The sequence below is a fragment of the Copidosoma floridanum genome, unplaced genomic scaffold (assembly GCF_036245765.1).
Source record: "Copidosoma floridanum isolate Cflo_tuat_1 unplaced genomic scaffold, Cflo_Japanese_pri ptg000007l, whole genome shotgun sequence".
In the NCBI taxonomy this organism is placed as follows: Eukaryota; Metazoa; Arthropoda; class Insecta; order Hymenoptera; family Encyrtidae; genus Copidosoma; species Copidosoma floridanum.
The window spans coordinates 8,228,413-8,252,503 of NW_028321884.1; the positions used below are offsets into that span (position 1 = coordinate 8,228,413).

Genomic DNA, 24,091 nt, shown 5'->3' on the forward strand with positions numbered 1-24,091 from the left:
ATAAAGCGTATCAGATTATGTCAGAAGTCAGAATCAGCCAAAGGGATGTGCAATAGCTTTTTCGCTCGTAATATTTTTAAATTAACTTCAATTTATTGATCAAAAATCTTATAAATACTGAATTCACGATCACATGTTCTTGTACTTAATTGTGTCCCATATATACGAGTAATTATCAATTTAAATATAAAATTTGGATTCTTTTGTCTATACACACATAATTTTTTTCAAGTCACATTGATTTTTAATACTTAACATTTTCATTATATCATAAATATTTTTCAAAAATAAAATAACTTTTGTACAAACTTTGTAATTTTTACAAAATCGTTAAATACCTGTTTTTGACAATTTTTTTTTTTCTACGAAAAAAAATACATATTAATGAATAGTGTCCATACCAAAAAGAAAACTTATACATTATAATACTAAGTCTATTTTATTTTTATTTCATGATTTTTTGAAACTTGCAGTCTGCCATGTCTTTAATACTTTGCATTTGACTGCTCATCAACTTTTGTTTCTAATCTTATGCAGAAATAATTTGTTGTTTCTGTCTTCTATGATGATTGGGAGCATATCCAATGGAGCCCTGCATTTTCATTGTTTTAAGAATATCAGCATCTACTGCTGGCGTTCTTCTATAAACTTTTTTAGAAAACTCTTCAGGCCAATCACTTAACAATGGATTCATATTGTATGCTATTGGCATTACACTTAGTGGTATGCTGCCATCATTAATATCAATGGATTGTACAGTATCATCTGTATCAACAAATTCAGTTGACCTTGAGTATGAATTAAATTGAGGTTCTACATTAGATGACATCAAGTGTATGGAACCAACAGCTCCACCAAAACATACACACTGAGACGTCATGGAAACATCTACTGACAGTATCATTGCTCCACCAGTAGCAACTTGATACAGGCAAGTAACTGAAGATTGTGCATTGGCATATATTGTATCAAGTATTTGCATTTGTCCCAATGGTGAAACAACTAATATCCTAGCGGAATAAGTTGGCAAAAATTTAAGTAGCAATGGATAAGTCAATGTTGGTAGTGGAGTGATTGCTTTCATTTGTCTCAAATCATATACCATCAAAAATCTGTCAACCGATAGGCCCTGCCTACTGTTGCTGAATCCACAAGTTACAAGATAATTACCTTGAACGTCAAAATCACTCAGAGAGCCACTGTGTGTATCCAAACCATGCTCTGTTTTTAATGTTACAGGGTCCTTAAACTCTATCCTACCGAACGCATTTCCAGCGCAAATAAATCTAGTGTGCTGTCTCAGCATAGCACAGCCATTTTCGCCCACTTCAACCACTCTTTTTTCCTTGTTGGCTTCCAAATCGTAATCTATTATACTCTCTTGGTGGCCTCCCATCAGTATACTAGTGGGAGAATAGCACAGCAGACATTGCATATCAATCATATTGGCTGAGGTATGGGTATAGATAGGCAGGCCTCTTCTGCTTTGAAATCTTAAAGAGTTTCGAGTCAATGCTAGGATTGCGTTCTCCATGGATCGAATTTGACGCACTTCATCCTTGGAGTGTACTTGAAAGGATGTATATTTCTGTAAAAGTGGACCGTAATAGGATGTCACATGACCACCCTGATTCCCAGTCCACACAATTTCTTCAACATTGTCAAAATTTACCGTTGAAACACCAAATCCATTGCCAGAACCATCTGTCATCTCAGTCCTCGTCTCCCTGAACTCACCCCCATTGAATTGTTCATTAAATTGTTCATTTAATACTGGATCTTCGCTGGGAAGAAAATTTTCTGGTGGTATGTATTCTGGATTATTCCATATCAAATTTTCTTCCAGATTAACTAAATTAGAATTTTGAACTGAAGAATTGTAATTGTTAATCGAGGGAAACTCCATGTTTTGTTCGTTCTATCAAGCTGTTGAACTTTAATTCATCAATTAAGATAGTTTTATTGTATTAAAATATATACACTAGTTCACTGAGATCGCGTTCTGGCTTTTTTTTCATTTTATTTTATCACCTTATCATCCAAAAACGTTGAATGGACTGCAGTATTTTACGAAAATAATAAAACAATGTTTATTTAAAATATTGGTGTTTCAGCTCCAGAGATAAACGTTCCAAAGAAACATTTTTTGTGCTCAATTCTAAATTAAAATATTCACACATACTTATTTTTAACAGAAAATAATAATTTTACAATAAAATCTTATTACATGCATTGTAGAAAAATATTTACGAACTCCTTGAGTCCCTGCCCATACGTAGATATTTATCCATCCTGTCTGTTTTTGCGTAGCTGTAGCCTGTTTCGTGCTTTGTGTACTTTCTGCATACATACATACATATGGTGCATATGTAGTAAGTGGATATATATATATACATCATGGGACTCCCGATCAGAAACCTTAGTGGGGTGCTGATGGGGTCCACAGTGTGGAGTCCACACTAGGCTGCCAAATTAACCACATGTGGCCCTAGAATGGCATCGTCACGGGGCGTAGATGTGGTCCTCTCTAGTGTGCCCCAATAGGAAAGAAAGTTTACCTAACCCTTTGTATTTTTTGTGTAGGTGTACATCATTACATTTAATACAATTATCATAAGAGCATGTGCCTGATTTACCATGCGTGCTATGCAGATTATGGAGTTTATCGGCCGTGCAAGTTCCTAGGAAGAATTAAGTTACGGTCACATATATTTAACCCAAACACGTACAGAAATATATAATGTTTTCAACAGTTTTAGCTAGGTTATTGGGGCAGCCTACGATGGACCCTCAGTTCGCCCCGTGACGCGCCTAATGGGGTAATAACTAGGCAGCCTAAGGGGGACCCCATTAACTAAGGTGGCAAACCCATTAAATTTCTGATCGGGACTCGGGACGTCTAACTTTAAAGTACAAATATGAAATATATACGAATTACATTTACACATTTACACAACTCAATCTACAAACACCACTAGCGCTGTCTCGCGGAGAATTTTCTGTTACGGGACTTTTTAGTTCGGAATCAGTCTCGCTAGATGGCACGGACGGGTGAAGCAGCCGACGCGCCTTATCTATTCAGTTCCGCGTCAAAAGTTTCGAAATCCATCATCACCGCGGAAAATCGGGTTTTACCTTCTGACGCATTACTTATACAATTCTTAATTACAATCAACGCGGAAGCGATGAGTTTCGCGTCGTACGGAAAATAATGACATATAATATGTCAATCGCTAAGTAATCTTCTTAATCTAAGGTATTAGTTTATTGTATTTTATCGGAACGTCTCAACACTAAACACACGTGTGTATCTTTCTCATACACTTTGGCAATTGATGTGTAGTTGACAATTAAAGTGACGCAGAAATGTTGAATTTGGCTTAAAATAAAAGCACCATAAAAAAATTCTTCGTGTAATTAGTCGCTTAATGTGTGGTCTTCAAAACAATCTGTTACTAACCTTGATGCTTGTTCGGCTCGTGCGTGTTGTTACGTATTTCCAAGTGTTTTTTTCACTTGTTAAAAATGAAATCGTTTTACGATTATTGAGTAACAACAAAAAATACGACTCTTATCTGTACAGCCTTCGAATTATGGGTATCATGAATGGGTGGCATTAAATGTATATGTGGTGAAAAGTGTTATTAATGTTAAGATTACGAGTCACTTTGTTTTGTGTAGTTAAAAATAATCTGACAGTTGAAGTTTGTCAAAGCAACTGTATGAAACCACGCTCAGTTTGTTTTCGTGATGGAGTTGAATTTTTTTTCTCTCGTAATATACAAAAACATTATTATGGTTTGCAGAAACTTAAAAACTTTATTATGAAAATCATAAATTTTTTTTTACTTATTGAATCGAATGTAAACATTGAAAGTAACAAATTATTATAATATTATTATTTCAAGTTCCTGTAATATTTTTTTTTTTTTTTAATCCAATTGTTAGTCGATGTACAGTGTAACAAATGCGTTTGCACGTAAATTCCAATGATTCGTCGCTTCCATATGCCCGATCTCTTTATCATCCACATCTAATCTATTAATATACATGCCTGACTAGTTTATGCATTTTCTTATCAGTCTCCTTCAACGGTGTTGTACATATCGAAATCATAAAAAGAATTTTGTATCACCTCTGTACTTTATAAAAATTTTAAACTTATTGTGACATAAAACAGTGAATCAGATCAGTGACGTATATACAGAGCAAACTCTCAAATACTTGTATTTTTCAGATACCAAAGATAAGCCATCTACGTGGGAGGATAATTAGGATAAAAGACACAAGTACTAAATAAGATAGTTAAAAAAAAACATCCACTACGTTGGATAGTCAGGAATTTCTGTTTTCGTACTTTGACCAAGTAAAACTGGCCTTTAGATATTTTTTTTTTTTTTTTTTTTTTTAGAAAGCGTGTATGTGCGGGTCGGTGTGGAAAAGTGAGTGACAAATAGAAGACGATTGCCGATATAACTATTTTGTGGGATCATGTCACTTGAGAGTCTGGTTGTTGAAACAAAGAGTGTTAACATGAGCAACGTCAAGGACGGCTTTATCGACTTCATTTCTGGCTCCCTTGGTGAGTTGATTCATTCGTATTTTTATCAGTGACATGATTGTAGTAATAACATTTTTTATCTGATTTCAAGTGGTTCCCTAACGAGCTTGCAAGCTCACTCAAATTAAAAAGTTTTTAATTCGCTATTCAGCATAGATACAAATTTTTTTAATTGCATAGCATTTCCTTATACACCTCTTCTACAAATTATTGCAAAAATATTTCTTTCAACAAGCAAAATTTGTACGAATTTTTCACCAATGTAGTCACTCTGTTCGTTTAAACCATACAATTGAAATGTGATTTTCAATGAGATGGTGCGCGTCATATGTCCACCCCAACTCGATAAAATAGGCGGAATAAATTTTGAGCTACATATAATAAAGAAAACAATGAATTTGACTTTGAAAACCATGTTATCGATCAGGCTGAAATTATATGTACAAAAATGTAAGTAAAAAAACGCACGAATGTGTACATACATACAATGCAAATAGGTGGAATGGCACTAGTCTTAGTAGGCCAGCCGCTGGACACCGTCAAAGTAAAAATGCAAACTTTTCCAACGCTGTACAAGGACATGGTAGACTGTTTCATGAAAACTTTAAGAACTGACGGAGTCATGAGAGGACTGTATGCGGGAACGATGCCGTCAATCGTTGCCAATGTTGCCGAGAATTCAGTCCTATTTGCAGCTTACGGCGGCTGCCAAAAAGTTGTAGCTAACATTATGGGTAATGTGCTCAGCTCCTACTTATCATGGAATAAAAAAATTTCACGCTCAATGGCCGACCGTAAATGGTAATTTATCCCACAGGAGTTCCTAAAGTCGAGGAATTGAATTCAATCGGCAACGCGTTTGCCGGCTTTTTTGCGGCATTTTTTTCCTCGCTCACTTTGTGCCCTACAGAACTCATCAAGTGTCGTCAACAGGCGATGCGAGAAGTTGAGAGCCAAAAGAAGGGTCAAGGAGAAAAAGTCGTAAGTACCATTCAATTCAAAACAAAGTTTTGTTTAGAAAAGGGAAGCTAATTTTTTTTATTATTATTATTATTGTTATTTCCGTTCAGAAATTCATTGGGCCCTGGACGCTCACCAAACAAATCCTCCAAGAACAAGGAATCCCAGGACTGTTTAGGGGGTTGTCATCAACGATTGCGCGCGAGATGCCTGGGTACTTTTGTTTTTTCGGATCGTACGAACTTACTCGCGAATTATTGGCAAAACCTGGCCAAAGCAGAGATGACATTGGCTGGTTAAGGACTATGATTGCTGGAGCTGTTGGTGGAAGTGTGCTCTGGCTCGTTATATTCCCTGCTGACGTCGTCAAGAGCCGGATTCAGGTAATATTTTTTGGTGAGATTGTTAGATTTTTCATGATAATTACTTATATGATTCTTTTTCCATTTTTGAAGGTTCAATCTTTAAAGGCGCCGGCATTGCAAGTGATGAAAGAAATTGCAAGGACGGAAGGAGTCAGTGCCTTGTATAATGGCCTTAAGCCTACAATGCTTAGGACGATACCAGCTACAGCCACCCTCTTTGTCACATATGAGTATACAAAGAAACTGCTTCACCAAGCGTTGGATTGACGCATGCTCTGAACTTGAATTTAGAGAATTTTTTTTTCTTTTTTAACTATCTTATCGCGTGGTGATTAGTTCAATGCGAGGACAATATTTTTATATCACGTTCGATTTATACAAAGAACAAAAAAAAATGACATAACATCCGCGTACAGGTCGAACGACATTAAATGCATTTTTTCTAACTTGAGAGAAAAATAATAAAGAAAAAGTTTTTATCGCGTATGTATGAAGTATGTGCTTCTACATATTTTGTGCGGTAAATCCATTGTTATGAGAAAGAGAAAACCTATACATTTTACTGTTGTTACCAAAAAAACTAGAATAATCATCTTTCAATCAGATGGTAAAATATATAGATTATTGTCTCTGTCTTTTTTTCCTTTCCTTAGATAAATCTTTTCTTTGAAACTTAATAAAAAAAAGTCAGTTTATATGAATAATGCTTTTACAATAAAGAGTATTCTACAAAGATATGTTACAATATTTTTTTATAGAGTAATACAATAATGTAAATACATAAATTCGTAAAATTAAAATGGAATATCTAACAAGGATCCACTGATTGTTAAATAAATTTTATTTTTCAGTAACATAACAAATTTATGGTTGTCTAGGCAAAAGTTTCTTTATGTATTCACACCTTTCCGCCTCTTCTTTCATCCTACTCCATTCTGCCATAGGAATCTAAGTAAAGTACCGCAAGTTTTAGGGTCACAAGAATCCAAGAATATTTTAAAAAATATAAGAAATAACGTTTAACGTACCACAATAGGTTCGTACCCAATACGCTTCAATTGCCTCAACCTCATGGCTAAAAAGCCTGTAGGTTTAAGAGTATTTCTAATATATACAAGCCCTGGTGTTATAATTATGACATACCACTCCTTGCCGTCTTTTGGCGCATATTTAATTTCGCTTGTAGGTATTTTTGACAGTTGTTCTCCTGGTGAAACATACTTTTCTGTTTCAGGATCATAACAAAGTACAAAATGTGGCAAAGCTAAGTGCGGTAAAAGGATGTCATCATGCACAGCTGATTCAAAGCCAAACAATTTCTGAAAAGAAAATATATTTAAGCTTAATGTCAATTCTACTACTCAGTGCATTAATAAGTATTATTATAATGAATGTAAAAAACATACTTTACATGTAGACAAAAAGTTTTCCACTACATAGAATCGAGTAATAACTTTTCTGTTTTGTCTTACTTCCCACCTACATAGGCTTCCATGCCTCTGCAAAACAGTATTAGTTAAAAATAATACAAATACGAAAAAAAAAATTTTCAAGGCAATGTACTTCACTTTTAGTAACAAGTTGATTTGATCCTTCTGAATTCTGGGACCATCGTACTGAGGATGTTCGATTTCTATAGAGTAATCTATCTTGAGGTATTCTGAAATCAGTCTATATTCATGTATAAAATGTTGTTTTGTGTATTCAGGGTCCATTATTTGTTTTAAAGCTTTCTCTGGATAATAGTTTGAATTCACAGCAGACTGGACAATGCTGATCAAACTTTTTGAAAATCTAAATAAAACGTATTTTAAATGCTTGTAATTTTTTTTCAATACATTAAAATACACCTTTTATTTAGAAGTGTACAAAATTTCGTAAATACCTTTCGATTTCTTGTGTTCTATCTGGTTTTGAAACCTCATTCATAGCCGAGGAGAAAAACGGTGTTTCTTTTGGATCGTAATTAAATGTGAATAAGGTGTAAAGTACTTTTTGTATGTCTGCTAAATTCATATTTGGCAAATCTTTTTCAAATCTACAATAAATACGATGTCAATATTGCTCATTCATTTTTTAATACATCTTATTAAACTATTTATAAAATTGAATCCATTAGTTTATATGGATAACTAGTTTATAAATTATTCAGACATACCTAGCATGGGTACAGATTAACCATGCATTACTTGTTTATTAAAGACATATACATATAAAAATTCGTATTACCTGTTTAACATTTTCGACATCAATTCTATATTTTCAAAACGTAATTCTTTTAACCAAAGCATAACATGTACCAAAACCTTTATGGACCTCTTATCAATTTGCGTTTCTAGTGCCTCAATGAATTTATCAATATTTTCAAAGTCATCTGGCTTTTTAAGCACTCTATAATGAAAAGGGATTAATTAGAAAATATATAAACAAAATTGAGATTTTTTAATAAAAATATCAAATTATTTTAGACTAATAATTGGTGTTTGTTTTCAGTCGTTCTTACGTCAGGGTTTTTAATAATGCTACAAGAGTAATATCATTTGTGGAATCAATCTCATTAGTAATTTTTTGCAGTATCCTTTTTGCAAAATCTTTGCTCTTAATACTTGATTTATATTTAACGAAAGCCATTGCAAATATTCCCAGCTCATCTAGTGTAAAATTATCAAAATTTTGTTCAAAGGCATGTTCTGTATTATACAATGGAGAGTGTATATATCTGTTTGTTTTCAAACAAAACGCAAATTGTACCAATTGAGATGGGGATAGAAGACAAGGTTTCCGTCCCAGTTTGTTCAAAGTAACCCAAGTGAAATCAACTATTCTGTTCAATCTGATATTAAAAAACAAGTCATTTATTAACAGTATTTCGTCGAAACTCCAGTTTTTTCTTCTGTTTAAACATTCTTTGTCAATAGCTGAATACAATTGTTTGAAAGCTTCGTTCTTTACATCTAATTGCCAAAATTCTAAACACTTGAGTAAAAATTTCAAGTCTTTATCACAGAATTCTGGAACTTTGCTTGTCATGACTTCAATGATCCCTTGATACTTGGGGTCACTTATATTTTCTGTATTTTTTTTGGCAAAGAAAGATAAAAATTCAAAGTTTTGCAGCATCTCTAAAACGCTCATACTGCTCCAATGTTTTTCAAGTATTTTTTCTATCTCAATGATCTGCATATCTTTTTCTATCAGTGAACTTGCTGTGGACTTGGCGTAATTGTCAGAATTTTGCATCACAACAGTGCGAGCGTAAACTATTTCTTGTGCATGATACGAGCGACATTCTGTTTGCATCATTCGTATCGGGCCAATGTCAGACGATAATCGTTGCTTAATAAATTTTTTTGAGTTTAAAAGTTTATTTACGCAATAAGATGTACTAGTTACACGTGAAAAGTGTCTAATTGCAGTGTCTGTTCTCTGCAGAGCAGACCAACTTTTACAAATGAACATTTTATCTAATTTACAAATTTTACTCATGAATAATATTACAGATATTGACGACTAAAACCACGCACACTTCACCCATAAAAATATTTGATCATTCATCATCAGTTGTTTTAATTAAGTATGAGATACGTTTTGGTAGATTTTTAAACACTCAGGACCTTGTACGTCACACACATAATATATCACTGCAATAAAATATTAGGTTAGAGATGCGCTTTGTGATGGGAGGGGAGGGGAGTATACGTTATACATATTATGCACCGGCTACTTACCTGAGAATTATGAAAGCGAGCCCTCGTTGTAATATAAAATTGAATAAATAACTAATAACATTGATTGGCTAGTGATACAATCGCTATGAATGTGCCTAGCTTACAGTCCTTTACAATGTGCGTAGCACATTGAAATCTCGTACCTTTTATTTTTTGTGAATGTTTGCCTTTTTTTACATAACATTTTTGCACCAGATAAGTTTCATTCGTCACATAATTTGATACTAGTGTACATGAAAAAAGGCTTTAGTTGCGTACTAAACATTCCAAAAGAAGACACAACACAGTAACACACTTGATTGGCTTGATTTAAATCACCCGCCTACCACATACGCGCGTTAAATACTTTATAAATTATAAATGCAGAATCAGCGCCATCTCGCGTTGCGAATTTCGAACTAAGAAGCAACCTTAACCTTAAAACTCTCAGAAAAACTATCTAGCCTAATGTCACTAGTATCACTAGGCTAGTGGTTTTTCAGTTCTGCCACTAGCGCTGTCTGGTAGAGAAATTTTCTGAGACTGTCTGACGTCTGAGAGTTTTAGCTTTTAGAATTGAGAGCACTGGCTCTCTCTAGGCGCCAATTACACATATATTTATGTGTGTGTGAGGATAAATTATAGCATGTATTTATACTGGGAGAAATTCAAAATTGTTAAATGTACAAACTTAATTGTACCGACACACTGTTGTACTTACTACTTGAAAATTTTAATGCAGTTCTTATGGATAACACTGCCATCAAGTCGTGTCATATGAAACCCATGTAAACCAAATGTTACTGAACTAAAAATTGAATTCAATATCTACTCGAGTAAAAAATATCCGACAAATAAACTAGTACTGTAGCTAACGTAGTTTTTTTGAATAATAATACTCTATTCATTTAACGAAATAAAGCCTCGCGTATGAAATTTAATGTCGACAATAATTCGTTATTGGCTCAAAACCTTCCAGACGAGTGCACACAGTTTAACTTGAAAATAAGTAGTCAACAAAGATGAAAATCTTGATAAATCATTGGAAATTTCAACGTGAAGAATTATTTCAAATATAAATTGTCAAGACAAAAATTGTTATCATTGAACTCATTAGCGGAAGATGACTTAATTTTTCTTACAAAACTTAAAAATGTCAGAATGTATCGGTAACATAGTTAATAATGAATTTGAGTATCGTTCTTTATTTTTATTGTAGAATTTTATATACAGTGTAAGCAAATATTTAATAAAATGTCAACACAACGGTAGGCGTGTGGAAAGGTAAGCTCTCTTGCTTTTTTCATTCCTAAAATTGTTCCATTGGTTGTATTTGATCTAGTTTCAAAAAATTAATCAATAAAATTTTACTACGTAATCGGAATTTTTTTAATTATAGCGATAAAGAAATTACATACCAGAATAGGTTTGTAACCAATACGCTCTAAATGTCGCATTTGCATCGCTAATATTCCAGTGGGCATGGTAGTATCTCTGGTCAAGATGTTGTGGGATCCTATTACTATGGCATACCATGTGTTACCATCCTTAGGAGCATACTTGATTGAACCTAATCGTATTCGGGACAGTTGTTTGGCTGGAGAAATATATTTTTTCAATTTTTGATCGTAACACAAAATAATGTAATCTCTGGAAACATGTGGTAATAGAAAGTCTACGTGAATCGCTGATTGGGAACCTAAAAGATTCTGGGAAAAATATCGTTTAAACCCACATTTTAGAAAAGCATAAATATGAATTTTTTTTTATTAGTGAAGGAATTTCATATTACCTGTAAGACGTGAATTACATCAATGATTAGCTTGTGAAGTTGATCAACTTTTACAACTTCCGATTTTGGATTTTTATAAAAAACACCATGCTTCTGTAACGTTTAAGGTTCTCAAGTTTCAGGAATATTTTAGTCATTGATTCATTTAAATTCCGAAATAATCTCATAAAAATAAATATGATGATAAAAAAAAAGGTTTACCTTGAGGTGTTCTAGTAAATTTTTTTCTATTCTAGGACCTCGATATTCAGGATGATCTATTTCCAAACAGTAATCAAGAATTAAATATTCTCGACTTAATTTATTCCAATTACCCTGAGATAATTTGTCAATGAATTCCGGACTCATAAAATAACTTAAGGTCTTTTCTGAATAGTAATTCACTTGGGTAATGTACATTAATGTATATACAGCTGATTTTGGAAATCTATAAACAAAGAAATAATGTTTCTAGTTTCAAAATGGTATCAATATAAAATTGTTTAGTAAAATAAAATGACCTTTTAATTTCTTCTGCTCTTTTAGGATTCAAGAGCTCTTTGGTAGCATCTGAGTAAAAGTGTGTCGTTTCAGGATCATAATTAAATGTATATAATACAAATGCTATTCTTTCTATGTCTTTTAGTCTAGCTTGACCAATTTCTTGCTTGTATCTGAATCAATTGAAATAAAATTTGTTATGCATTAAATACATTTCAACTATACATTTGTATATCATGCATCATTCATCAATAGTGATCCATTCATACAACTATTACCTCTCGAGTATTTTTAATATTATTTGTCTATTATGCACTATGGAACTACCTTGTACATGTGCTATTTGAGTTATAGTTTCCAAAGTACGATGTGGTACTTGATCTGCTAGTGATAGAAGCAAATCAGTAAAATGTTCCAATAAATTTAGAGTGACACTGTATCTGCAAGAGAAGAGCATACGTTTACTAAAACGTTAATTTACAAAATCCTGATTTTTGTTTAATTAAACCGAAATCAAGGAATTATTATATTTTTTCTTTGATGCAAGCAGGGCATATGTGACAGCTGATTTGTTCAAATTAAATACCTCAAGATCTTCAAACATGCATTCAAAGTTATGTCGTTGACAGTGTCAATATTATTCTTAAGCTTTTGCATGATTTTCAACAAACATTGTTTATCTTGAATTTTAGTTTCATTTTTAAAAAAAGCCATGGCAAGTATTCCTAATTCTGTCATGGTAAATTCATCAAAATGTTTCCAGATATGATGTTCATTGGCATTCAAAGAAATGCCTATTCTTTTGTTGACTTTCATAAAAAACATGAGATGCATCAGATTACTACGACTGAGATGTCCAAAGTTCAAAGACCTTAGACTTTTAACTGTAAACTGTGATAATCTGAGAAAATTTAATCTGTAAAAGTGATCATTTATCAAAAATATCTCATCCACAGTCAACTGTGACAGTCTGTTTAAAAACTCTTTGTCTACAACGACTGCAATTTTCTGTATGCTTGGAGATATCCAGTCGCTTTCAGAAGACCACAGCTCTAAACAACTTAATAAATTCATCAACTTTTCGTTATTGAAATATATACATTTTTCCATTACTGCTTCTATTACCGTGTCATATTTATTATCACTAATGGATTCACAATTTTTGTGAGCATACAAGGATAAATGTTCAAAGTTCTCCAGTAGCTCTTTGTTGCTCATGGCAATCCACGGTTTTGCAATCAATTGTTGCACTTCTATGATTTGAACTTGTTTTGCTGTCAAGGAATTAACCAAACAATTGGGATAAGCCTCGGAACTTTGTAAAACATTATGGGCATACTTGATCTCTAGTGACATTAAGTTGACACAGGTATGTAAGCGTCTCGAAGCATCCCGTTTTACAAAATATTTATCCCTGTTAAAAGACAAACCTCTACTCGCGTGACAGAGCTTGTTATTATTACTGTTAGCAGACGACACTTTTTCAATCCGTGAATCGAACCTCTGCACAATAACCCATTTTTTGCAATTTCTCGAGAGTTTTTTCGCAAACATTATTGTTCGTCCTTTATGCACAAGATGAAAGCACTAAACTGTTCTAACTCTTTTCATTCACATTTTTCCTCGTAAAATACTCCAGCTTTCAGCTATGATGCAGTTTTATTTTTAAAAATCTGCAGAACGAAAGAGACTGTGGGTGTATTCCGCAAATGCTGCCAGCAGTTAAGTTACGTAGGTCGTGGTAACGCCGCATGGTCGGGTAGCGCTAGCGTCAACCTGTACTAACTGTCGGTGGGTTCCGCATGTCAACAAACTTTGATATTTTTTACTGTTTTCACTCCTATGCCATCTGATATTTCGGAGTTTGTTGACATGCGGAACCCACCGACAGTTAGTACAGGTTGACGCTAGCGCTACCCGACCATGCGGCGTTACCACGACCTACGTAACTTAACTGCTGGCAGTTAACTGCTGGCAGCATTTGCGGAATACACCCATAGTCCGCAGTCCGCAGGCTAAGTATACGTCCTTAACCGCCTTTTTCACTAACGTTTAGAATAATGATTGAGACAATCAATGATTGTATCATGAGTTTTTGTATAAAGTTCAATTTATACAAATAAGTTGGTAAATATAGGCACACATGATTAATATTTAAACATTTTAAGCTGTATAAATATATAACATAGATTCCAAATATGCATTATTACCGCTGGAATATGCTAACAAAACCAAATATCCGTCTTTCTCACCCAGCAAAATAATAGGTATCTGTATAATCCTGTATCAATTTATTGCACACATGCGAAATGTTCAATGACAGTAAACAATGACATAATTTCAAACTTTACTTTTAACTCTTCATTTCACACGTAATTTTACAATGCAATTGATAAATTATTATTCATACAAAAGTATTAATATTCTTATAGGAGGTCGATTTTCAGGCAAAAGATTATTTGTAAACTTGCCGTAAACAGCACAGCCAATGTCAACTTTTTATTTTCTATCTACACAACTAGTTGCGGCTGGTTTTAGCGTTTCAGATTTCTAAACTAAAAAGTGGCCCTAAAATTCTGAAGGAAAGCTTTAGATATTTTAGGCCCTAGAGCCATGTTGTCAATTATAAACCAGCCGCAACTTATTAGACAGATACAAAATGAAAATTCAACATTTTCTGTGCTGTTTGCGGCAAGTTTACAATTTATCTATTACTCGAAAGTATAAATATATAGGAGGTCAATATTCGTATGAAACATACACTGCAAACTTGCCGCAAGTAGCACAAACATCGTTAATTATTTATTTTGTATCTATTTCAAGAGTTGCGGCTGGTTTATAAGTGACTAAATGGCTCTAGGGCTAAGCTGCCTAAAGCTCTCCTTCAGAATTTCAGAAGCAATTTTTGGCCAAAAAAATCACGACCGCTAGATGGCGCTGATCCTAATGATTATAACTACTTATAGTAGAGCCATTTAATCAATCATAAACCAGCCGCAACTAATTTCGTAGATACAAAATAAATGGTTAAAGATAATTGTGCTACTTGCGGCAAGTTTGCAGTGTATGTTTTATACGAATATCAACCTCATATATATTTATACTTTTGGGTAATAGATGAATTGTAAACTTGCCGCCAATAGTGCGAACAATGTTCACTTTTTATTTTGTATTTATCAAATTAGTTGCGGCTGGTTTATAAATGATTAAATGGCTCTAGTATAAGTATAGTAATAATCATTTGGATCAGCGCCATCTAGCGGTAGTGATTTTTTTGGCCAAAAATTGCTTCTGAAATTCTGATGGAGAGCTTTAGGCAGCTTAGCCCTAGAGCCGTTTAATCACTTATAAACCAGCCGCAACTATTGAAATAGATACAAAATAAATAATTAACGATGATTGTAATGTTTGCGGCAAGTTTACAATTTATCTATTACCCGAAAGTATAAATATATAGGAGGTCAATATTCGTATAAAACATACACTGCAAACTTGCCGCAAGTAGCACAAACATCGTTAATTATTTATTTTGTATCTATTCCAAGAGTTGCGGCTGGTTTATAAGTGACTAAATGGCTCTAGGGCTAAGCTGCCTAAAGCTCTCTTTCAGAATTTCAGAAGCAATTTTTGGCCAAAAAAATCACTACCGCTAGATGGCGCTGATCCAAATGATTATTACTACTTGTAGTAGAGCCATTTGATCAATTATAAACCAGCCGCAACTCTTGAAATAAATACAAAATAAATAATTAACGATGTTTGTGCTACTTGCGGCAAGTTTGCAGTGTATGTTTTATACGAATATCAACCTCATATATATTTATACTTTTGGGTAATAGATGAATTGTAAACTTGCCGCCAATAGTGCGAACAATGTTCACTTTTTATTTTGTATTTATCAAATTAGTTGCGGCTGGTTTATAAATGATTAAATGGCTCTAGTATAAGTATAGTAATAATCATTTGGATCAGCGCCATCTAGCGGTAGTGATTTTTTTGGCCAAAAATTGCTTCTGAAATTCTGATGGAGAGCTTTAGGCAGCTTAGCCCTAGATCCGTTTAATCACTTATAAACCAGCCGCAACTATTGAAATAGATACAAAATAAATAATTAACGTTGTTTGTGCTGTTTGCGGCAAGTTTACAATTTATCTATTACCCGAAAGTGTAAATATAAGATAGGTCGATATTGGTGTAAAACATACACTGCAAACTTGCCGCAAGTAGCACAATTATCTTTAACTATTTATTTTGTATCTACGAAATTAGTTGCGGCTGGTTTATAATTGATTAAATGGCTCTAGTATAAGTATAGTAATAATCATTTGGATCAGCGCCATCTAGCGGTAGTGATTTTTTTGGCCAAAAATTGCTTCTGAAATTCTGATGGAGAGCTTTAGGCAGCTTAGCCCTAGAGCCGTTTAATCACTTATAAACCAGCCGCAACTATTGAAATAGATACAAAATAAAAAGTTAACGTTGTTTGCACTGTTTGCGTCAAGTTTACAATTTATCTATTACCCAAAAGTATAAATATATATGAGGTTGATATTCGTATAAAACATACACTGCAAACTTGCCGCAAGTAGCACAAACATCTCTAACTATTTATTTTGTATCTACGAAATTAGTTGCGGCTGGTTTATAATTGATTAAATGGCTCTCCTATAAGTAGTTATAATCATTAGTATCAGCGCCATCTAGCGGTCGTGATTTTTTTGGCCAAAAATTGCTTCTGAAATTCTGAAAGAGAGCTTTAGGCAGCTTAGCCCTAGAGCCATTTAATTACTTATAAACCAGCCGCAACTAATTTCATAAATATAAAATAAAAAGTTAACGTTGTTTGCACTGTTTGCGTCAAGTTTACAATTCATCTATTACCCAAAAGTATAAATATATATGAGGTTGATATTCGTATAAAACATACACTGCAAACTTGCCGCAAGTAGCACAATTATCTTTAACTATTTATTTTGTATCTACGAAATTAGTTGCGGCTGGTTTATAATTGATTAAATGGCTCTACTATAAGTAGTTATAATCATTAGGATCAGCGCCATCTAGCGGTCGTGATTTTTTTGGCCAAAAATTGCTTCTGAAATTCTGAAGGAGAGCTTTAGGCAGCTTAGCCCTAGAGCCATTTAATCACTTATAAACCAGCCGCAACTCTTGAAATAGATACAAAATAAATAATTAACGATGTTTGTGCTACTTGCGGCAAGTTTGCAGTGTATGTTTCATACGAATATTGACCTCCTATATATTTATACTTTCGAGTAATAGATAAATTGTAAACTTGCCGCAAACAGCACAGAAAATGTTGAATTTTCATTTTGTATCTGTCTAATAAGTTGCGGCTGGTTTATAATTGACAACATGGCTCTAGGGCCTAAAATATCTAAAGCTTTCCTTCAGAATTTTAGGGCCACTTTTTAGTTTAGAAATCTGAAACGCTAAAACCAGCCGCAACTAGTTGTGTAGATAGAAAATAAAAAGTTGACATTGGCTGTGCTGTTTACGGCAAGTTTACAAATAATCTTTTGCCTGAAAATCGACCTCCTATAAGAATATTAATACTTTTGTATGAATAATAATTTATCAATTGCATTGTAAAATTACGTGTGAAATGAAGAGTTAAAAGTAAAGTTTGAAATTATGTCATTGTTTACTGTCATTGAACATTTCGCATGTGTGCAATAAATTGATACAGGATTATACAGATACCTATTATTTTGCTGGGTGAGAAAGACGGATATTTGGTTTTGTTAGCATATTCCAGCGGTAATAATGCATATTTGGAATCTATGTTATATATTTATACAGCTTAAAATGTTTAAATATTAATCATGTGTGCCTATATTTACCAACTTATTTGTATAAATTGAACTTTATACAAAAACTCATGATACAATCATTGATTGTCTCAATCATTATTCTAAACGTTAGTGAAAAAGGCGGTTAAGGACGTATACTTAGCCTGCGGACTGCGGACTATGGGTGTATTCCGCAAATGCTGCCAGCAGTTAACTGCCAGCAGTTAAGTTACGTAGGTCGTGGTAACGCCGCATGGTCGGGTAGCGCTAGCGTCAACCTGTACTAACTGTCGGTGGGTTCCGCATGTCAACAAACTTTGATAATAGATTCGTTCACCTTACAATCCAGGGACGGTCGGGGACAGTGTGGGCGAGTCGGAGACGAAAGTGAACAAGTGCTCTTCTCCGATCGTCCGCGATCGTCCCTGACCGTACGCGATGCGCAGTTGTACACGTTAGGTTAGATTAATGCAAAAAGTAAACAAACTTTTTTGTATTTGCACTTCTTTATTTACAAACTATTGTTTACATACAATACATACAGCATTAACCTAACCTAACGTGTACAACTGCGCATCGCGTACGGTCAGGGACGATCGCGGACGATCGGAGAAGAGCACTTGTTCACTTTCGTCTCCGACTCGCCCACACTGTCCCCGACCGTCCCTGGATTGTAAGGTGAACGAGACACATCACGTGCGCGCGAACTGTGCGTTAACTTTTTAAATGAAAATTTAATAAACTTTATCTAAACACGTAGCTAAGATCGTACCATTTTAGTGAGTAATTTTTATAAATTATAATACATGTTTTTTTCATACTGAAACTTAAGCTTATTTCATATTTAAAAAATTATCATTTGATGAAAAAGAAATTGTGGAAAAATTGTTTTTTAAAACCGTATTTGAATCTGATGCAAGAGTGTTACTTTTTACATAGTATTGTAGGTTTATTTTACGAGTGATTTCGTGAGAACATTAACAAAGAAATGATAAAATTGATGTTTTAAGTTTCAGTGTTAATTTTTTATAATTATAATAGATTTCCAACTGCAGGTATATTGCAACATTAAGAAATAATAAAAAAATGTAAAAAAAAAAAAAAAAAGGCTCGCGTGCATGGTTGAATTTATGGAGCTCTGAAAGGAGTAGAGAAGACTGCAGACCCTTGCAGTCTTACTCGGGGGGGGCATAGTCTTAGGTGCAGGTGTAGGGCGCTGCTGTCGTTCCGTCCGATATTATATTTATCCGACTGAAACCGAGGGTCCGAGCCGAGGTCGGCGAGGTCTGAGAGAGGAAACGAAGGACGCCGGGAGAGGGGGAGACAATAAGTGCGTGTGTTGCTTATGCTATTGCTATACTGCAGAACTGCAGACGTGCCAGAGGCCGCATGTAGGTATACGTGCAGTGTGTTTGTAGGGGGAGAGAAAAGAGTAAAGATAGCACGCTGCACGTTTAGGACACGTAAAATAGGACAGTTGGTGTCTATATCTTCCCGCAGTCGTTGTCTTGTGTTGTTGCTCATTTTATCTCGCTGCTGCTGCTGCCTCATCGTCGAGGGAAAAGAGGGCGGATGCGCGTCCTGCCTTGGACAGCTTGGTTGTACACACAGCACTTGTATGGAGTATAGCGCGTACAAATGAGTGTTGTGATTTTTTGCTATCTACATAGTCTGCCGGCGTCCAGGCGTCCTGAGTAGTATTGTGTTACATTTACCTGCAGCCTATGAGGAGCGGCAAGCGGCACCCAACATTATTATTCCTTATCAGTCGCACACAAAACACAACACGCTCATTATACGATTGTTCTCACACACAACACACAAGGCTCGTCCTTATACATTGGATACGAAAAGCAAAGTTCAGCGAGCGTCTGTCCGTGACTCTGTGTCCAGGGCATCCTCTTGTTATTGTGCTGACATGCGACTTGCTTGAGCTCGCCTCATCCAGAGAGATACAAACTTCTGTATTTAGGTACTTCTTCCTTGGACACTCCACGTGTAAGTTGTTTCATTTGCTTTGTTTTGTTGTTGATGTTGTTGTTGTTTATGCCTTTTATTGTCTTTAATTCGGGTTAGGATGCATGACATGAGTGTGTGGAAACGTGAAAAACGTATGTTTATTTCATTACAGAGTTTGTGCAAATACTTTTATTTGATGTACAAACTCCAGATGAATCCTTTGGATCTTTGTTGTAATTTTATATTACTTTTTTTTTTATTATTTCATGCTTTTTCTTCTATTATTTTTGTTAGTCTAGAGTTAATAATATAATTTTGTAATGATGTGACTTCCATAAAAAATTACATTTCCATATCGTTTATTCATTAACCTATTTTTCAATTCCTCCAGGTTTTGGTTGAAAATAACCCTTTATATAAATTTACAGGGAGATTGAAAAGTGACTGTCATAATGTGGTCATCAACAACCAACAGTGGCAATGCGGGAAATCCAAATTTGCGTACCCTAGGTATGACATCTGCCATTAGTATGGCAGAACCAAAACCCAGTGACCGCATTAGGACGCAAGAACTCAAAGAATCTCTCAAGCCATACAATGTTTTTGACTCAGAAGAAGGACTTAATCATAGGATGGAAATATTAAGGTACGTTCAGTTTTAAACAGCAAATTACCTGATAGAAATTCCTTACAAGATTTGGCTAATCTTTTTTGTTAACAGTAAGTTGAACACCTTAGTTAAGCAATGGATTCGAGAGACCAGTATTTCAAGAAATATGCCTCCAAGTGTAGCAGAACAAGTGGGGGGTAAAATATACACATTCGGATCATACAGATTAGGTGTACATCACAAGGGAGCTGATATAGATGCATTATGCGTTGTACCTCGGCACATAACTAGAAGCGACTACTTTACATCATTCTTAAATATGCTTAGAACTCAAAAAGAAGTTGCAGAACTGAGAGTAAAGTGTTCAATAATATTGAATAGTCATAAAGAATATCAATCATTTGTAAAATGTGTGAATTGAAATTATTTTATTTCTAGGCCGTAGAGGAAGCATATGTACCTGTAATAAAAATGAATTTTGACGGTATAGAAATCGATTTGTTATTTGCCAGATTATTACTAAAAGAAGTTCCTGATTCAATGGTAAATATTGCACGACATGTACTTCAACTATGCTGAAAATTTTGTTGGTATAATCATACTTTTTATTTTGTTTTGTAGGATCTTAAAGACGATCTACTTTTAAAAAATTTAGATGAAAAATGTGTTCGAAGTCTGAATGGTTGCAGGGTAACAGACGAAATTTTGCGTTTAGTTCCAAACATAGAGAATTTTAGACTAGCTCTCAGAGCCATAAAACTCTGGGCCAAAAGTAAGATTCAACATTTTCGGCAAATGTACAAGACCATAGAGTTTTTTCATTTGAGATTAAATTACATTCTTTTATGTTTAGGACACGGAATTTATAGTAACATGTTAGGCTACTTGGGAGGTGTTTCTTGGGCTATGCTAGTTGCAAGAACATGTCAGCTTTACCCTAACGCCGTTGCATCAACGTTAATAGAAAAATTTTTTCTCGTTTTTTCACAATGGAAGTGGCCACAGCCAGTGCTACTAAAATCGCCAGATACCGTAAATTACGGCTTTCCAGTCTGGGATCCACGAGTTAGTATATGATGAAACTAGATACTTAATCATCACGGTATAAGTAAACAACAGTACTTAATTATTAATATTAAACCATTTTGCAGGTTAATGTAGGTGATAGGTACCACGTAATGCCAATAATCACACCTGCCTATCCACAGCAGAATTCCACATTTAATGTATCACTGTCAACTAGAACAATAATGCAAGAAGCATTTGAAGCGGGTCAAGTTGTTACAGAAGAAATCGTTATGGGCAAAGCAACGTGGGACAAACTGTTCGAACCACCAAACTTTTTTGGCAAATATAAACACTATATTGTTTTATTTGCAAGCAGCTCATCATCAGAGGATCAACTGGAGTGGTGTGGACTAATTGAAGCAAAAATACGACATTTGATAGGTATGCTTAATTTATTTGTTACATGACTTTGAAAAATTACTTTTCATTACAATCAGTTAAAAAAGTAAACTTATGCAAAGTTGGAAGTTTTTTTTCATACTATTTCCTTTCTTGATTTTAAATAATTATTATCGTAATCTATGGCATTAATTGTGATTATTTTTTGATTTGATGCAATATAGGTACGTTAGAAAGGAATCCACACATCACATTAGCACACATTAACCCAGAAGCGTTTCCACCGTTACATTCGGAACCTGATAAGTTTGTGTCCATGTGGTTTATTGGGTTAACTTTTAAAAAAGGAGAACACCTAAACATCGACCTTACGTATGAGATCAAATCTTTTGTTGATATGAGTAAGTGCATTCTTACGATTATTTGTATGATTAATTTTTTTTTTTTTTTTTTTTTTAATTGGTATTTTCTCACAACTCAATATATCCACAGCTGAACGACAAATTAAGGTATTTAAACACGGTATGACGATAGAAGCACGGCATGTAAAGAAAAAGGATCTAGCTAATTATATTTCCTCATCTCTAATAAAAAGAGAACGAAAGGTACATCGTACTTGACCATGTAAATACGTTGTTAATAAAATGTTGTTGAAAAAGTTATTAACGTTTTTATTATTATTTATTAGACTTCAAGCGGCAATCAGCGGAATGTAAATGGTAATAGCGGTGTTTCACCTCGGAATCCAAGTGATCAAACATTGAGGAAAAGAAGGTCAGATCAAAACATCGATATTAGCGACAAAAAGCGGAAAGTACAGGAAAGCGAACAACAGACGAAACAGCCAGTACCAACACAACAGGTGATTTTACACATATTACTTACCAGTTTGTGTCTAGTTACATAATTCCTCTATTCACCTTGATTGAACTGGATTGGGTAAGCACTGCTTGACTAACACATAAGCAAGTATATACACACATGGAAATCAGTTTTTCCCCTTAGAAGTGAATCAGTTATTGTTTTGACATGGAATTGTAACTTAATCTGATAATCCTTTTTTATAATTTTTTCTTGAGAATTCATGAAGAATCCGAATAAATTCAATAATAGATTATTTAAACATTGGTTATTTACCGTACTTAATTGTCATTGATGTAACAAATCAATTTTAAACTCAACGAATTTTCACTTTATTTAGAATACAAAAAAATTTCTTTGCATGTCCATCTGTGTATACATTTCTAACAATTATCTTGAGATCTAATAAAATTTGCAGAAAGAAGAAGATGTTGTAGTTGTTCAGTCTTGTGGAGATGACAGTAATTCAGGATTCAGTTTGGAAGAGTATAAACAAAATTCGACGCCTGCTAAAGAAGTAAGAATTTAAATAACTGAATATTGTCGTATACATTTTTATACTTTAAAATGTCATTTGTTTCCCAATTGAAGTTCTCCTCAATGCTTGTTTCCTCAACCATTTATTCCTATAAGCTTAAAACAAAGATTCTGAGGGATAAAAAGTAACTCGTGCCCTATGTAAGAATAATAATGATTTATCATAATATTGTTTTTTTATCACTTCAAATAAAATCAAAATTTTCGTTGAATTTTTTATTTGACAGAGCATCGAACTTTTTTGATTCAATAAAAAAAATCGAGTTGTAAAAGCTATATAGAGTAATTTCATACTGTTTTCAAAGTCAAAATTTTTTTCTAGATTTGAAAAAAAATACTCACACCAGAGGCACAGATTAATTTTTTAATTTTGGTATTTGTGAAATAAAAATCTTAAGTTTTAAAATACAAAGATATGATATTGAATATGAGAGTTGAGTAAAAATTAAATTGGAAAACAATAGACAGTTTAGTATACATACTTTTATAATTATTCTAAGATTCTACATAATTTATTTTTTGTGTGTTTAAGATTGACGTTTTGATTTTGGATTGACACTAAGTCTGTAACGTCGATTACTTTAGTGGATTAAAGTAGCCAAGATAAATCTGAAGAAAAATGCGACTCGTTTTTTTTTTTTTTTTTTTTTTTTTTTTCCTTTTCATTTTAAGCGTTGTATATAATAAATTGAAACTTATTGATAAAACTATAGAATTTATTTTTTTAATGTATAAATTTACTTAAAATATTTTTTACTAATAGAACTCTGTTTGATTTTATAAGTTTTCCTAATTTTATGATGGTTTACATTTAAAATCATCTTATTGTCAAAACTATTGTGACGAATTTTTTTTTTTTTTTTATGGAATATAATTAAAATTGTAAGCCTACAGTGTTCCATAAATATATTGTATATTTGAAAAGTCTTGATTTCGACCTGCATGTAATGAGATATGTTTAATGCACATAGAAACTTATTTTTCATTCAAATGGATTTAAAAAACCACGAGTACACCACAAAAACCGAAAGCAGCGACG

At 33.7% G+C, this 24,091-nt stretch overlaps 5 protein-coding genes across 9 annotated transcripts; 2 read left to right on the top strand and 3 right to left on the bottom strand.

Annotated features, from left to right (window-relative positions):
- Window positions 1-174: 174 nt before the first annotated feature.
- PAN2 (PAN2-PAN3 deadenylation complex catalytic subunit PAN2) lies at window positions 175-2,321 on the bottom strand. The gene is made up of 2 exons (XM_014363943.2): window positions 2,255-2,321; window positions 175-2,158 (listed from the first exon to the last, which is right to left on the bottom strand). Exon 2 carries the CDS (start codon window positions 1,904-1,906, stop codon window positions 530-532), a length of 1,377 nt encoding a protein of 458 aa, XP_014219429.2. The 5' UTR covers window positions 1,907-2,158; window positions 2,255-2,321; the 3' UTR covers window positions 175-529.
- LOC106647510 (mitochondrial ornithine transporter 1) lies at window positions 868-6,749 on the top strand. 4 transcript variants are annotated; one of them, XM_089588579.1, is made up of 7 exons: window positions 868-931; window positions 4,238-4,289; window positions 4,412-4,582; window positions 5,059-5,295; window positions 5,379-5,542; window positions 5,632-5,904; window positions 5,977-6,749. In XM_089588579.1, the coding sequence occupies exons 3-7, from the start codon at window positions 4,492-4,494 to the stop codon at window positions 6,151-6,153; spliced, it is 942 nt and encodes a 313-aa protein (XP_089444705.1). In that variant the 5' UTR covers window positions 868-931; window positions 4,238-4,289; window positions 4,412-4,491; the 3' UTR covers window positions 6,154-6,749. The 4 variants fall into 4 exon arrangements, with proteins under 4 accessions (XP_089444705.1, XP_089444707.1, XP_014219430.2 ...); XM_014363944.2 differs by lacking the exon at window positions 868-931 and adding an exon at window positions 3,094-3,256; XM_089588581.1 differs by lacking the exons at window positions 868-931; window positions 4,238-4,289 and adding an exon at window positions 1,790-1,806.
- On the bottom strand, window positions 6,622-9,831 carry LOC106647449 (non-canonical pre-mRNAs endonuclease FASTKD5, mitochondrial). Its single transcript, XM_089588578.1, has 8 exons — window positions 9,615-9,831; window positions 8,390-9,527; window positions 8,116-8,277; window positions 7,772-7,924; window positions 7,455-7,680; window positions 7,293-7,385; window positions 6,915-7,205; window positions 6,622-6,834 (listed from the first exon to the last, which is right to left on the bottom strand). Exons 2-8 carry the CDS (start codon window positions 9,370-9,372, stop codon window positions 6,751-6,753), a joined length of 1,992 nt encoding a protein of 663 aa, XP_089444704.1. The 5' UTR covers window positions 9,373-9,527; window positions 9,615-9,831; the 3' UTR covers window positions 6,622-6,750.
- Window positions 9,832-10,794: 963 nt separating this feature from the next.
- Window positions 10,795-13,571, bottom strand: LOC106647450 (non-canonical pre-mRNAs endonuclease FASTKD5, mitochondrial-like). 2 transcript variants are annotated; one of them, XM_014363857.2, is made up of 7 exons: window positions 12,452-13,571; window positions 12,144-12,305; window positions 11,886-12,038; window positions 11,587-11,812; window positions 11,386-11,478; window positions 11,012-11,302; window positions 10,795-10,931 (listed from the first exon to the last, which is right to left on the bottom strand). In XM_014363857.2, the coding sequence occupies exons 1-7, from the start codon at window positions 13,417-13,419 to the stop codon at window positions 10,851-10,853; spliced, it is 1,974 nt and encodes a 657-aa protein (XP_014219343.2). In that variant the 5' UTR covers window positions 13,420-13,571; the 3' UTR covers window positions 10,795-10,850. The 2 variants fall into 2 exon arrangements, with proteins under 2 accessions (XP_014219343.2, XP_089444810.1); XM_089588684.1 differs by lacking the exon at window positions 10,795-10,931 and having other exon boundaries at window positions 11,181-11,292.
- Window positions 13,572-18,848: 5,277 nt separating this feature from the next.
- On the top strand, window positions 18,849-23,673 carry hrg (poly(A) polymerase hiiragi). Its single transcript, XM_089588669.1, has 12 exons — window positions 18,849-19,676; window positions 20,066-20,283; window positions 20,359-20,602; window positions 20,686-20,790; window positions 20,869-21,019; window positions 21,101-21,312; window positions 21,399-21,696; window positions 21,879-22,055; window positions 22,147-22,259; window positions 22,343-22,516; window positions 22,934-23,032; window positions 23,585-23,673. The coding sequence occupies exons 2-12, from the start codon at window positions 20,090-20,092 to the stop codon at window positions 23,606-23,608; spliced, it is 1,791 nt and encodes a 596-aa protein (XP_089444795.1). The 5' UTR covers window positions 18,849-19,676; window positions 20,066-20,089; the 3' UTR covers window positions 23,609-23,673.
- Window positions 23,674-24,091: the final 418 nt, after the last annotated feature.

Bases quoted from the DNA above. Each gene is read 5' to 3' on its own strand.
- LOC106647510 (XM_089588579.1), top strand. From the start codon at position 4,492: ATGTCACTTGAGAGTCTGGTTGTTGAAACAAAGAGTGTTAACATGAGC. The intron at 5,543-5,631 runs GTAAGTACCATT...ATTTCCGTTCAG, and splicing joins AGGGTCAAGGAGAAAAAGTC to AAATTCATTGGGCCCTGGAC. The intron at 5,905-5,976 runs GTAATATTTTTT...CCATTTTTGAAG, and splicing joins TCGTCAAGAGCCGGATTCAG to GTTCAATCTTTAAAGGCGCC.
- LOC106647450 (XM_014363857.2), bottom strand. From the start codon at position 13,419: ATGTTTGCGAAAAAACTCTCGAGAAATTGCAAAAAATGGGTTATTGTG. The intron at 12,306-12,451 runs GTATTTAATTTG...CTTCTCTTGCAG, and splicing joins GCATGTTTGAAGATCTTGAG to ATACAGTGTCACTCTAAATT. The intron at 12,039-12,143 runs GTAATAGTTGTA...CAATTGATTCAG, and splicing joins ATATTAAAAATACTCGAGAG to ATACAAGCAAGAAATTGGTC.
- hrg (XM_089588669.1), top strand. From the start codon at position 20,090: ATGTGGTCATCAACAACCAACAGTGGCAATGCGGGAAATCCAAATTTG. The intron at 20,603-20,685 runs GTAAAGTGTTCA...TTTTATTTCTAG, and splicing joins AAGAAGTTGCAGAACTGAGA to GCCGTAGAGGAAGCATATGT. The intron at 22,517-22,933 runs GTGATTTTACAC...TAAAATTTGCAG, and splicing joins AGCCAGTACCAACACAACAG to AAAGAAGAAGATGTTGTAGT.
- LOC106647449 (XM_089588578.1), bottom strand. From the start codon at position 9,372: ATGAGTAAAATTTGTAAATTAGATAAAATGTTCATTTGTAAAAGTTGG. The intron at 7,386-7,454 runs GTGAAGTACATT...ACTGTTTTGCAG, and splicing joins AAATCAACTTGTTACTAAAA to AGGCATGGAAGCCTATGTAG. The intron at 6,835-6,914 runs GTACGTTAAACG...TACTTTACTTAG, and splicing joins TTGGGTACGAACCTATTGTG to ATTCCTATGGCAGAATGGAG.
- PAN2 (XM_014363943.2), bottom strand. From the start codon at position 1,906: ATGGAGTTTCCCTCGATTAACAATTACAATTCTTCAGTTCAAAATTCT.